The 13,456-nt window shown below is 38.0% G+C and overlaps 6 protein-coding genes across 6 annotated transcripts; 2 read left to right on the top strand and 4 right to left on the bottom strand.

Annotated features, from left to right (window-relative positions):
• Window positions 1-25: 25 nt before the first annotated feature.
• Window positions 26-1,101, bottom strand: EV154DRAFT_268470 (60S ribosomal protein L12). The gene is made up of 3 exons (XM_051594687.1): window positions 857-1,101; window positions 317-750; window positions 26-233 (listed from the first exon to the last, which is right to left on the bottom strand). The coding sequence occupies exons 1-3, from the start codon at window positions 909-911 to the stop codon at window positions 225-227; spliced, it is 498 nt and encodes a 165-aa protein (XP_051456306.1). The 5' UTR covers window positions 912-1,101; the 3' UTR covers window positions 26-224.
• EV154DRAFT_513249 (uncharacterized protein) lies at window positions 1,036-2,547 on the bottom strand. The gene is made up of 7 exons (XM_051602009.1): window positions 2,463-2,547; window positions 2,318-2,400; window positions 2,145-2,248; window positions 2,023-2,081; window positions 1,881-1,957; window positions 1,721-1,813; window positions 1,036-1,645 (listed from the first exon to the last, which is right to left on the bottom strand). The coding sequence occupies exons 1-7, from the start codon at window positions 2,512-2,514 to the stop codon at window positions 1,265-1,267; spliced, it is 849 nt and encodes a 282-aa protein (XP_051456305.1). The 5' UTR covers window positions 2,515-2,547; the 3' UTR covers window positions 1,036-1,264.
• Window positions 2,548-3,192: 645 nt separating this feature from the next.
• EV154DRAFT_538680 (ergosterol biosynthesis ERG4/ERG24) lies at window positions 3,193-4,638 on the top strand (the record flags this gene model as incomplete). The annotated part of the gene is made up of 3 exons (XM_051604296.1): window positions 3,193-3,465; window positions 3,550-4,021; window positions 4,091-4,638. The coding sequence occupies 3 exons, from the start codon at window positions 3,193-3,195 to the stop codon at window positions 4,636-4,638; spliced, it is 1,293 nt and encodes a 430-aa protein (XP_051456304.1).
• A 286-nt stretch (window positions 4,639-4,924) lies between these two features.
• Window positions 4,925-5,987, top strand: EV154DRAFT_552745 (uncharacterized protein; the record flags this gene model as incomplete). Its single annotated transcript, XM_051605074.1, has 2 exons — window positions 4,925-5,262; window positions 5,648-5,987. The coding sequence occupies exons 1-2, from the start codon at window positions 5,216-5,218 to the stop codon at window positions 5,985-5,987; spliced, it is 387 nt and encodes a 128-aa protein (XP_051456303.1). The 5' UTR covers window positions 4,925-5,215.
• Window positions 5,988-10,738: 4,751 nt separating this feature from the next.
• Window positions 10,739-11,970, bottom strand: EV154DRAFT_423107 (uncharacterized protein; the record flags this gene model as incomplete). Its single annotated transcript, XM_051596120.1, has 2 exons — window positions 10,739-11,724; window positions 11,793-11,970. 2 exons carry the CDS (start codon window positions 11,968-11,970, stop codon window positions 10,739-10,741), a joined length of 1,164 nt encoding a protein of 387 aa, XP_051456302.1.
• A 264-nt stretch (window positions 11,971-12,234) lies between these two features.
• EV154DRAFT_564961 (uncharacterized protein) lies at window positions 12,235-13,001 on the bottom strand (the record flags this gene model as incomplete). The annotated part of the gene is made up of 2 exons (XM_051605871.1): window positions 12,235-12,680; window positions 12,752-13,001. 2 exons carry the CDS (start codon window positions 12,999-13,001, stop codon window positions 12,235-12,237), a joined length of 696 nt encoding a protein of 231 aa, XP_051456301.1.
• Window positions 13,002-13,456: the final 455 nt, after the last annotated feature.

The raw sequence follows: 13,456 nt of genomic DNA, 5'->3' as shown, positions 1-13,456 counted from the left end.
TTTTTTTTTGAAATCAATGATAATTGTATCTACTTCATTTTCCTAATAACTTTCCTTTGGTAATGAATCAGTAATAAAGTACGCGATAACTGTTCTAACTAATCTCTTTGTAATGAATCAAAATGATAAAGAAATAAGGTGTTTTTTCGACAATAAAAGGTTTATTTATCTCGTTGCGGAAAAAAAAAAGTATAATTCGATCAGTGAGCGAGTTAGAGAATAATTTATTTCTCCTGTTTAAAGAAAAAAAAAAAAGTCAGTTTTGGGGAAAGTTGAAATGTCAAAATGTCAAAAAAAAAAAAAATTAAAAACTTACGGGGATCTCGACCTCACCAGCATCGATGGCATGACAAAGGTCCTTGGGGTTTTGACCATCGACGGTACAGCCAACGGAGAAAGCAGTACCGAGGATTTCCTTGACGGTACCAGAGAGTTCACGAGCAAGAGACTTGAAACGCATGGTACGGGCAATCTCAATAATGTCCTCAAGAGCAACGTTACCGGAATGCTTGATGTTCTTCTCCTTCTTACGATCACGGAGAGGCTCCTTAAGAGCCTTGATGACCAAAGAGGAAGCGGAGGGAACAACGGAAACTTGAGCTTGACGGTTTTGAATGGTCAATTGAACAGTGACACGGAGACCCTTCCAGTCCTTGGTACCCTTGGCGATATCTTCACCGACCTTCTTGGGAGAAAGACCGAGAGGACCAATCTTGGGGGCAAGGGCACTAGAAGCACCAACTTCACCACCTATTTTTTTTTTTTTTTTTTTTTTTTTTTATATTTATGCGTTTAATTTTCTGTTTCTGGTTTTTTTTTAACATCTCGTCTTTTTTTTTTCTCTCTCATTATTTACCAGTGGCACGAAGGTAGATAATCTTAACCTCAGAGGGATCGAACTTAGGAGGCATCTAGAATGTCCAAAAATAAAAATAAAAATAAAAATTGAATTTTTGTTGAAGAGGAGGTGAAATCGATTCAAGTCAGTATGGGGCTGGATGGATGGATTGTCATGATGTTCTAATCATTAGGTTTCTAAAGATCGTTTCCTTTCATTACCTTTGAACGTGGAGAAAGAGGGTTTAATGGATGCACCCATTTGCGACTCCATTTGCGGGCTGGCCGCGCAACTTTTTTTTTTTTTTTTTGGGTGCCCGTTTGGCCCGAACAACGATTTAAACGTCCGCCCATAGTGATCCCCCCCCTTTTCATTATTCTACACACATGGCAACACACTTTTAAAACTTTTTATATTTATTTACAATTATATGTGTGTCATGGCAACGTCAAGACTAGGCATGCTAGCTCCACGACTAAGACGATGAGGTAAAGAAGGTCGATGTTCTAGAGGCGGCGGTGTGGTTTCTATCGGTGTCAAGGGTTGAGTAAACGACGGTTTTGGGGAAGGTGTCTTTTGTTGCTGATGATGGCTGTAATCTAATAGCTCGGCCTGGGATAACCGATGGACTGACACTGGCCTTCCTGTTGCTGTTGTTGTTGTTGTGGGCGAAGATGCTCCTGATCTATTTGAGTTGGGGCTGGGTACGGTAGAATGTTCAGATAGGTTATGCTGAGATAAAAACTCTTCCAAAAAGTCTACCACCAAAGGTTCCTTCATTTCAGATAATTTATATTCTTCAAAAGACTAAGTTTACATGATTCAATAACAAAGAAGATATTTTTATGTTATAAATATGTTAATTTTGAAGTATCCATTTACCAGTTTACCGTCACAGTCTACATCTAAATCGCGAAACATACAGTCGATAGCACATTGCACCTCTTCTGACCGATCCTCATCTGACATTTGTGACTTTTTAGGAAGAGAGAAGGGGAAATGAGTCGATTTTCGTATTATGAGGTCATGGTACTCAGCTTACTAATTGTAACATGACTTGTTCCAATTCGGTTTTTGAGATAAAGCCATCTTTATCCACATCGTATAGTTTAAAAGATACTGACAAAAAAAGGGTAATACGTTGAGTTTCGTAAGTCATCACACATATACACAGACATACATACGTTTTAGCTTTTCGTCGGCAGTTCCCTTTACAAAAATGCTCAGCCCATCCACAAATTCACTAAAAAAAGGTTTTAATATAAAGCGAAAACGGAAAATCTCCCTTCTTGTGTAATCCATTTACCGAAAATCGATTGACTTTTCTCGATCACCGCCAAAAGCAGCATAGAGTCGTTTTAAGAACGGTTCATCGTTTGCAGAGACAGTGGGTAAATATTGCTTTACACTCTATTGGGAGAAATTAAGTGGGTTAGATGTCGCTCGGAAATCTACCTAAAAAAAAAAAAAAAAACTGACATTCTTGAATACGTCTTCGGTAATCTTGTCTTGATCTTGTGAATTCACTCTTTGTCGGAGATCTTGAATTTCTTTTGGAGAGACTTTTTTTTTTATAAACAGGGTAAACATGACGGTAATTTTTTCCGTGTGTGTATCCACTTACAATGAGTACTTTTTGACAATGCATTGTTTTCTTTACTCTTGCTTTGTCCCATAATAGTTTTCTTGTAAAAAATAAAAAAAAAAATGTAATGCACGAAAAAAAAAAAATCGTAAGGCTGAATTTGTAAATTTTACAGTCTCCGCTACGCTCATCCCAAATTCACGTTTTTTTTTTTTTAAGGATGCACTGACCGGTGATGATTCTGTCAGTAATCCCGGCTTTTTATAATTCCATTGTTATCTCCCTTTCCGCTCTATTTTTTTTTTTGTATAATAATAACTACTACTTTTTCGTATGTAGATAGTTTTGAGATGTTGTTCAGTGCAGAATTGTATATGCCATTTGCAGGCAATTCCAAGGTAAGTTACAAGGCCAGACCCTGCTGCGGTGCTTGGGGGATGGAGTTACTTTCGGTCAAATATTGTGCCGGGCTGTGTAAAGTGATATCCGGGGCGTCAGTTTTTCCTTCCGCGCACATTTATCGAGTATAAAAGACATTTTTGTTTTTGTTTTTGTTTCAGTTTTTTCCCTCTCTCTCTAACCACACACAACCAAAAAAACTTTTTTTTTAAATTTATAAACAATGGCTGTGAAGGAGGTCAATGCCGAGGGAAAACCCGTTGTCAATGGTAACGGTGTGCCCTTGTTCAAGAATAAGATGACCAAATTGGACGAGAAATTGGATAATGAAGTTGTATATGAATTTGGAGGACCTATTGGTGTCTTCTGCATGATGTTGGGTTTCCCTTCTCTCATGTATTATATGTGGGTATGTCTTGAATTCCATCAAGGTAAAATCATCACCCCCTCTTCTTTCACCAAAGAAGGTATCACTCAATTCGTCATGGAGGAAATCATCGCTAAGGTCAAGTTGGGTGCTATGCCCACTGTCGCCGCTGCTAAAATTTACTTGGGTTTCGTCGCTTATTCTGCTGTCATGGCTTATATTATGCCCGGCCCTGTTATCAATGGTCTTCCCCTTCCTTCTTTAAATGGTGGAAAGGTAACAAACAAACAAATAAATAAACAAAACAAAACAAACAAAAAAAGTGACAGTTGATTTTAATCTTTTATATTCTCTCTTTAGCTCAAGTACCTCTGTAACGGTTTATCTTCTTGGTATGCAACCCTTGTTCTCTCTGCCGTGCTTCACGTCACAGGTATCTTCCGTTTGACTTCCATTATTGAAAATTTTGGTGGTATCATGAGTGTTGCCATCATCTGGGGTTTCACCTTGACCGCATTAGTAAACGGTATCGCTGTCTTGATGGGTAAGCAACATCGTATGTCTGGTAATGTCATCTATGACTTTTTCATGGGTGTTTGTTTAAATCCTCGTATTGGTAAATTGGATCTTAAAATGTGGGCAGAAACACGTGTTCCCTGGCCTGTTCTTTTCTTCACCTCTGTTTCTTGTGCCTTGAAGCAGTATGAATTACGTGGTTATATCAGTGGACCTGTTGCCTTTATGGTGCTTGCTCACTTCTTGTACTGTAACGCTTGTCAAAAGGGTGAAGAATGTATTCCTACTTCTTGGGATATCTTTTATGAAAAGGATGGTAAAGTAGTGAATTGCACATGGTTCGTGTAACGTGGAACAGTTATATTAATTTGTGTTATTATTATAGGCTTCATGCTTATTTTCTGGAATATGGCCGGTGTCCCATTCACCTACTGTTATTCTTCCATCTATTTGATGAAGTATGAATTGACCACTGGTGTCACTATTCAACACTCTTGGGCTTACACTGTCGGACTTTTCATCACCCTTCTTTTCGCCTACTATATCTTTGATACTGGTAACTCCCAAAAGAACCGTTTCCGTATGGAACAAAATGGATCATTTGTTACTCGTGCCGCTTTCCCTCAACTTCCCTATGGTCACATCAAGAACCCTACCTATATCAAGACTGAGCATGGTAACTTACTTTTGACCTCTGGATGGTGGGGTGTTGTTCGTAAGCCTCATTATACTGCTGATTTAATCCAATCCCTTTCTTGGGGTTTGATCACCGGTGCTGGTTCTTTCTTGCCTTACTTTTATTTCTGTTTCTTCCTCTGTGTCTTGACTCATCGTGTCTCCAGAGATATGGAACGTTGTGCCAAGAAGTACGGTAAAGACTGGGACAAGTACTGTGAGAAGGTTCCTTACATCTTTGTTCCCTATGTCTTTTAAAACAAGGGCAACCTATTACACACATTCCCCCCACCCCTCTTTACACCCTCTTCTTTTTTTTACTTTCATCAACTCTCTCCCACCTTGTATATTTTATAACTAATTTCATCTACTTTTTTTATTTATTTTTCCCGCGTTTTTTATTTTCATCTTTTTTACACAATTAATAATAAAAAAGAAGAGGGGAGGTGATTTTTCAAAACAAAAAAAAAATAATATGCTATTTTTGGAGAATTTATAGAATTGGCTTATTGCGGACAATAAATCTCTTTTTGGCTATGGCAGAAAAAAAAAAAAAAAAAAACGGCTCAAAAATAGCAGGCCAAATTTTCTGTGGGCTCACACTGATAAATCCTCTTTTAATCCATGTCCTCTTTCGCGTGATGTTTGAGGTTCATTATGGGCTCATACTTATCCAACTGATAACTAAACAATTTGCATGTGTATTCTAAAAATAATATATATTTACATCAAAAGATTAGATGCGGCGCAAGCTATTCCTTTTTTATGAACAAACAATTATCTCATTCTTACATAAACTAGTTTTTTGTTTATCGTGTTTTATCATTAATAAAATATGCCCACTCCCTCCCTTTTTCTTCTCTATTTTTTTTTTCTTCTAACGTAATGTAAAAGGTTAGTGAATAATGGTTTCTTTTCTCAAGCAAATACTAAACTATATCAAAGATCCATAAAGGCATATCTTTTCATTTGCAAAAACTTGTGGTCGGAGGGCTGGTCTGATACGACCTTAAAAAAAATGGGATAAGCGACCCGAAAGGGGAATCCTATTTTTTGTTGTAACGACGTTTTATGAGCTCCTCGGACACTTGTAAAGCCTTTAAAATTCTGTAGAGCCTACCCTATTGTCTTCTGCACAAGGAAAAAATTAGGCTCTGTAGAGACTGTGGCCGAAATGCCACTCACTTTTGAAATTGGAAGCTGCGCGCTATCTTTTTCACGGGTTCCATAATACAAGATGAAACAATTCTTGTTTTAACTTATGAAGTATATGGACGTATCGATGTTCATGTCAAAATGGCAACGAGTCATGGCCGCGTGGACACGAGAGATATATCCATGTCACGCGCGATCTATACAGAAAGGTGGATTCGTCCAATACTTCCACAAAATTAATGATTGGAAGTAAATCGATGAATGTTTTGATTACGATATCAACCACACCCATTCATAGTGTTGGGCTTTTAACTAACATAACTCTGTTGGCAATGTCCTCAAGCTCTTCCAAACTTTACTTATGTGCCAAAGGTATCATGAAATTGAAGGAGAGTTTTGACAGGCCGACCAGTACACCACCGCTTAAGAACTGTAATATCTCTCATCTTTGACAACTCACAAGCAGTTTTCAAGATAAGACTACGTATAGTATGCTCAGCACTTCGTTGAAGCCTTACATGATAAATACGTCACACCTCTCACTGATTGATACTCTCCACCACAAGCCCGTTATTATCTTCACCCTTTGTGGTCTACCCAACAACGAAGGTTACGGGTGTGGAGAGTAAGGGTAAAGAAGCTGATAATACCTCTATACAACTTTTACGATTGTTTGGTTAATTTCCACAATCATCTGCAACTACAATTATTCCATGGGTGTACACGCAATTACACACCCATAGAGTTTTTCGGACGTTCAAAGCTCAATTTTTTTGGTTAATCTTAATATGGACATTGTCGGGTTATAGAATTTTTTGTATTTCGGTGGAACCGTTTTTGCCAAAATAAAAATGGTTCAAATTGTTTAAAAATAATTATTTTGATTGGATAGAATTATAGGCTTAAAATGTAGATTTTATTTAAAAAAAAATAATGGATGGCTTGGATGCCATACAGCCTTGCCAGCCATTGGAAATCCCTTCAGGATGGTGTAAAAAATGCATAAATTTAATCCACTACTCCCAGAAGACTGTAAGACAGTATGCATTGTTCTATAGAGCATGTATAGCCAGATGCGTACAACAAACCTATAAAAAAATAGTTAGTAAATGATACTGGAATAGTTGAATAAAAATCACTTTACCTTATTTCTTGTGCCGTTCAGAGTAATCCGTATTTGACTAAAGAAGTATGAACGTTAATGCATGTTGTTTGTACACGAAAAGCAATAGACTTACCTCACTTCATTACGCGTTAAATCTGTTATAAAAAATTTTTTTAGTCTTCATTTGAACAAAAAAAAAAGTGCTAGCAATATACCTTCCACATAGATGGGTCAGTTATGAGTGTACTATTGAGCATAAAAGTGAAAAACTATAAGATAGATAGCTTTAGCGTTTATAAAGGGAATAAGAGAAAATAACTTACCAAGTTAAAAAGTTAAAGAAACGGAAAGAAAGACATGAAGAAAAAAAAAGAAGCTAAAAGAAAAAGAACCTGCTGGAAATAGCTGTAGTTCAAAATTCTGGTCTAAACCTTTGCATATAAAAAACCTCTAAGTCAAAAAAAAAAAAAACTATATCTCTATCTCTTTTACTTCCTGAATTATGAATACTCAACCTGAACAAACCAACGAAACCGAAAACCCCTATCGTTGCGATTTCAATGAATGTGGCAAGCGCTTCCGGCATCCAAGCGCCCTTACACGTCATAAAAAATCACATAAAATTACCGAAGCCTTCACTTTTAAGGCACCCATTACCCCAAGCAACACGGCCTTCAGGCGAGTGAATGGACCAGAAGTTACTGCATTACCTGAGTCGATTAGATCTACTCGCATCAGTCTGGATCGTATGGTGTTTCATCAAGAGGACGAATCTGAATGCCAAGATTACAGTGACGAGGAAGACGACGAGGACGAAGATGAACCTTTTGATGAAGACATTGAATTCACTGAATCCATTGTTGATGAACCGGAAGCTGTAGTCGACGAAATCGAGGATCAAACACCCATAGTTGTCAACGGCGAGTTTTTTCCTTTCAGGGATAAGATACATCAATTGATGTATCAATTCTATTATCGGTCTGGGGGTGACATATCTCAAAGTTTGATGAAAGATATTGTGAAGCTTGTCAAGGACGTCACTGAAGCCAAGGTTGCCTATCCCGAAGCCAAAGTACCTGCAGCTGATCTCATATTCAACTTTGATGATTCAAGAAGAACAAGAAACCAGATTCCCTTGCTCAGACAGACGAAGCACTACGTCAAGGTTCAGAAAAAGGTGAATGGTCAAGAAGTCGAAGAAGATCTCCCGTTCTATATGAATCCTCCCTCCGAAGTCTTGAAGTTGTTGGTTGCAAACCCTTCTGTCACTGATCATTTATCAAAACTTCCTGATCATACAGAGGGCGAGCTTGTCGATAGTTACCAGTCGAACAAATGGCGTACCCACAAGATGTTTCAACATCCAATGGTCTCTGTCATAATCAACAACATCCCAAAGGATATCTGGGTTGGTGATCTGATCAAAACAGGTCAAACTTTTGTGATTGTGGAGAGGTTTTATACCTTGAATCATTCAATCGTTATGGCTGAAGGTTACCAAGTTCTTCCCGTTGATGGTAGGTTATACCTCCACAACATGCCCAGGAAAGTTTCTGTCGAAGTGAATCTCATTTCAAGCATTTTGTGTGATCGCCCGGAAACTTTGTCATTGGATTTCGAACGTAATGTGCTGGATGACTCTAATCTCCTTAGAGCTTCTAGTACCATTATTAGTAGATTGAAAATGCCAAATCCTTTGAAGCGCCCCTCTCCTTCTTCTGCTCGTAAATTCAAGCCCGTTAAGGTTATTCCCCTGAATTTCTTTACTGATGATATGAGTGGAAATCGAACCAAGAAACACAACAAGTTTGATAGTTGGATTATGGTACCCGCCGCTTTGCCTCTTGCTGAACGACATGCACTTGAGAATACAGCCTTCATCTGTACAGATCATTTGCTGTCAGCAATGCAAATGCTTCCTGCTATTGTTGAAGATCTTTTGTTGTTGGAGAAAGGTGTGGAGATGTTTTTGCCTGGTGGTGAGGCTGTCGTTGTCGTTGCTCCGTTGCAATTTATCACTGCTGATAATGCGCGTCATTCGGAGCTTGCCTCTAGTCGCGGTGCCATTTCAAAGATGCCATGCCGAAAGTGTGTTTGGGAATTAAAAACCCCAGCTCGACTTGATGGCAGTGATTATCGTTGTGACCCTCGCTCTGAAAAAGTGGTTGCAGATATGTACGCGCGATATTTGGCTTCTGGCGGTGACAAGACTTTGTTGGTAAATGTCGATACTGGTTACAAACTTGTTGGTGGTCAGGCTCTGGTAGACCTTCAATCGTTCGATACGATGTTGGATTGTCCAATCGAGCTCCTTCATACGATAATGCTTGGTGTCGGCAAAGCCTTGGTAAAAACATTGTTGCAAGACCATCTGAATCCAACTGAGAAAAGTATCCTCGAAACAAGATTGCATGGTTACGTTAGCAAAGGGTTTACCCGAAAGCTGCGTTCATCATTGCGTCTTCATGGATCTTTCTTAGGTAGGGATTACAAAATCCTCGTTCAGCAAGTACCAATTCTGTTGAATCAATTGATCTGTTCTGGTGAAATTCGACGTGATGACGGTGTTCTCTTGATCAAGACCTGCTTTGAAAATTTGGGCAAGTTAGCTTCGCTTTCTTATATCAGCAAAATCAAGCATAAGTCTGATTCGTACCTGAAGTATGTGGAGTTCACTTACAATGATCTTCGTGTCTCGGTGATGGAGCATGATGCTTACATGAAGCGAAAGTATCCTAACAGAAGGGGTGGCTCCGTTTATAACTCCAGTAAAATGCACATCATGCATCATCTTGTTGATGATATTTATCGATTTGGATCCCCAATCTTTTATGAAACTGAGAAGGGTGAGCAATTTAATAAATTCATTCGAGAGTGTCTGTTTCGTACCAACAGACATAATCCTTCAAGAGATGCCGCTGTTGCTTTTGCAAAGAGGTTGATGGCTCGACATGTATTGACTGGTGGTTCTTGGTTGGTGGCAGGCCAGGATTATCCAGTTAAAGCTTCAAACAAAGTCCTCGAGGTTGCTGTGTCCTTCAAGTCTACTATTAGAGACTTTGTTGATAATGACGATGATGACAAGACCATGAAAGTTGGCTCAACCGGAATTTTTCAAAACGGAAACAACCTCTTTATCGGTGAAGTCGTCAAAATCGATGCGTTGACTGGTGCTCCCACCATCGTTGAATACGCTCTTTGGTGTGAACGTGGACCTGTGACAAGATTTGAACTTCTAAGCCAGTCCGACGGTTTAAACTCCTGCGTTTATTACGTTTGTAACAAAGACAATGGAGGAAATCTTGTTGTTGAAAAGCTGTTGCGGACGAAGTCGACATACAGAGAAACAGAGTGTCAGTTCGTGGAGATGCTTGATTTTTCAAGAAAGATGAACCCTCGTTTCAACTTAATCAACACCAGCAAGTTTGGCACCTTCTGGTGGGCATTGTCTCATAAAGTTAAAAATTTATAAAATTTGTCTTAATAAAAAATCATGTTCATGTACATGTTAATTTCGCCATGTTAATTTTTACTTAGAAGTTTTTTTTTTTTTTTTTTTTTTTTTCGTTATTTCATTGGATGAAATGATTTTAAAAGCATAATTGTTTCCCAGAAGAGACTATCTACAAATTGAGCTAAGAAGATTTGGTGGGCTGGCTATTTTATTGGACGAAAGATTTTAAAAATAAAGTTTACATTCAGATGAGGGCACCTTACTATATAAGTTGAGGAGACTCAGTTGGTGTGTAGTGTTGCACTTGACGTTTAGCTTATCAGAGTAAAAAAAAAAAACGAGATTTTTTATTTTATTTGAGCGATCTTTTTTTTTTTTTTTTTACTAACTTCTCTGGGAGAAAGAGAGTTTGTACACCGGGAAAAATAAAATCATCCGTTTATGTACATTTTTACAGTTTATAGATTTTCGTCATTGTTTTATCATGGTTGACATTATCATTTTATCTTTTTTTGTTATACATTGAGGGACGATCCTGAGATTTATCAAATTCAATTTATTTAAAGATTTACAATAATAAAAGAAACTATACAATTATTTACAAATAGCAGATGATCTACAAGATTTTTTTTTTTTTTTTTTTTTTACTGATAGGAAGGTAAACCATCATGAGCAGGAAGAAGAACTGAATGATAAGAAGGCAATACGGTACATGGATTGGATGGTTGATAAGCGAAATAATCAGCAGCTGGTTCCAACGAGGGAGTTATCGGGCCAGATTCATCGACAGGTGAGTAACAGGGAGAGTTTGAGTCCAAATAAGGCAAGGGAGAATATAAGGCAGATCGCCATGCATTTTCATATGTGGGTAACTCATTTTCATCCGAGTCGCCTTGTGCTAAGCTTTGGTTGATGATATTGATGGGCATAGAGGCACGTAATTCAGAAAGCTCCCCTTGTTTGTTGATCAGGGACATGGTGAATTTCAACTTGTGCTCGATCTTGAAAAAGTGATTCTGAGTGTCACATTGCACGGAACCAAATGAATGTGGTACAGACATGATTTCGGTTTTGTGCCAGTGTAACCCGGATGAGGGAAAAGTCTCGTCTCTGAAGAACCGAATGATCTTTGATTCGGTGTGCATGGCAGTGGTAGTACCACCTCGTACAAAACTAGTGTATTCTTTCAGAAAACAAGATAAATACCTCACTTGAAGTCCAGAACCAGCTTTGGGCATCAGAGAAAATTCAACAGGGATTTGTTCACCACGGCTATAGATTTTACGAGGCACACTGATCTTGTAGTCCAGTTTGTCGGTCCATTCATTGGAGATGTGCATGGGCATATTGGACATGTGGTCGTAAGATGGTGTGATTTGACGAATTACTCGCAGAGGATGTCGGTCAATCAAATTCGGTAGAAAAGCTGGTCGGTCAACTACCACTTTTAACTTGTACGACAGGGAACCGTACGAATTAGAATCAATGGATTCTGCCAATTGCCCGGGAAGAACGTATTCGAAGGGGTATTTATATACATTAGGAGCAAGTGAATGAAGTTTCTTTTGTGTCGGTAAGAAATTCCAATCATGACTCAGAACAACGAGTTCTTGTTTATGCTGATGATTGCCTATTATTTAAGCTTTTTTTTTTAGTTTGCGTGTTTTTAATCTAAGAAAAAAAAAAAAAAAAACTTACGTTCACTCCACTGCACCTTCATTTTTCCCATTAAATTAAGTGTGATGGATTTGGCCTTCATGGTTTCTCTAGTATGCAATACCACACAGCCTCGTAAAACACAACCAACGGATTCCTCAGGGTTGCCTCGCAACACCAGTGTCTCGTTTTCAACGTGAATTTTAATATGATGTGACATTGGGGTATAATTTAGTAAGTAAAATTAAAGAAAGAGAGAGATAAAAAAGTTTTCTTTTTTTTTTTTTATTCTAAATTTAAACAGTGATTTTTTTTTTGTTATCTTTATTTAGATCTACAGGTTTTGTATTCTAGAATCGAAATTAAAGACCGGCGATTGGTGTGACATCCAAACATATATGTCTTTGAATAAATTAAAATGGGTAAATATTTAGTTTTTATCATGCAAAACGACAATCAGAGAAGATTCCGGTTAAAACCACGTCTAATCGTGATGAGGAGTAGAGGAGGTTTGTTGTGCAAGAGATACACCCGTCATTATTAGTGTTGTACTCGATATGCTTGTGATAGAGGGTTCATTTACAATGTAATCAATATTAGTGTAATTAGACCAGAAATCTTCAAAATCATCATGCTTATCATCATCGTCGTCATATGGCTTATCAACCTCCTTACTATTATAGAAGGACTGCAGGCTTTGGACTACACGGACGGCACCGGTACCGTTTTGATGAAGAGACTCAGCGACTTTGATCGTAATCTCGTGCTTTCCAGCATCCAATAGATATCCTGCCTTTGAAAAACGTTCATCATCCAAGGCTTCTTCAGGTGTGGTAACATAGGCTACACCCTCACTATGCATCGTATCTTCAAGCTCAGATGTCTGACCAATAGACTTACCATTGTCCAATACCTCGAATACATCGCCACCTTTCATAAAATTTAAAAAGTTTAGACCCTTTTTTTTTTTTTTTAATTCTGAGCTGCAAAGTAATTTTTACCCATCAAGTAATCAATGATTTGGAATTCAGCAGGTTGAGATAGTTCCAATGTAAAGATTCGATCGGTCAAGGTATCATTCTTCTCCAACTTCCAATGAAACGTTTCAAATGTTTCTGTTATGTTTAATTCGACTTGTTCTTGACCCTTGAAGTCAATCTCATCGATGTCCATGTTCGAGCCAGCTGTTGTTGCACTGACCACGTTGGACAATAGGATCGCTGCTGGAATCAGAACCAATGAAATTCGCATTATTATGTTTACAAAGTACGATCCGACGGATGGAGAGAGAAGGGTCGTTGAGGAAAAACGTTTTTTTTTTTTAATATTTTAAAACTAAATAGATCGGAATTTACGTATGGACTAGTTGAATTATGCAAAAATGTTATTCCTTTCCCAGGTAAGATATATCATGTGTTATTTATGTATGTCTATCTTTTTATTCTATATACGTCTTTTTTTTTTTTTTAAAAAAAAAAAGTTTTAACCAGCAATAGGCTAAAGCTTACGCTTTGGTATCTAAACAAATCCAGATCCTTCCATTCTCTTGGCCTTTTTAGCTCTGTAAGCTTCAATCACCTTATCTCTCTCGTTGTCTAATTGTCTACGTGATGCAGCACTCATCTGTTTAAGACTTCTCTTGTGAGATGCCTTTAATAATTTCATGTTCTCATCTTCTTCAGATTCATATCCAGTCTCCTTCTTTT

This window comes from Mucor mucedo (genome assembly GCF_025094135.1).
Source record: "Mucor mucedo strain NRRL 3635 chromosome Unknown EV154scaffold_63, whole genome shotgun sequence".
NCBI lineage: Eukaryota > Fungi > Mucoromycota > Mucoromycetes > Mucorales > Mucoraceae > Mucor > Mucor mucedo.
This window is presented reverse-complemented; position numbering and strand designations above follow the sequence as displayed.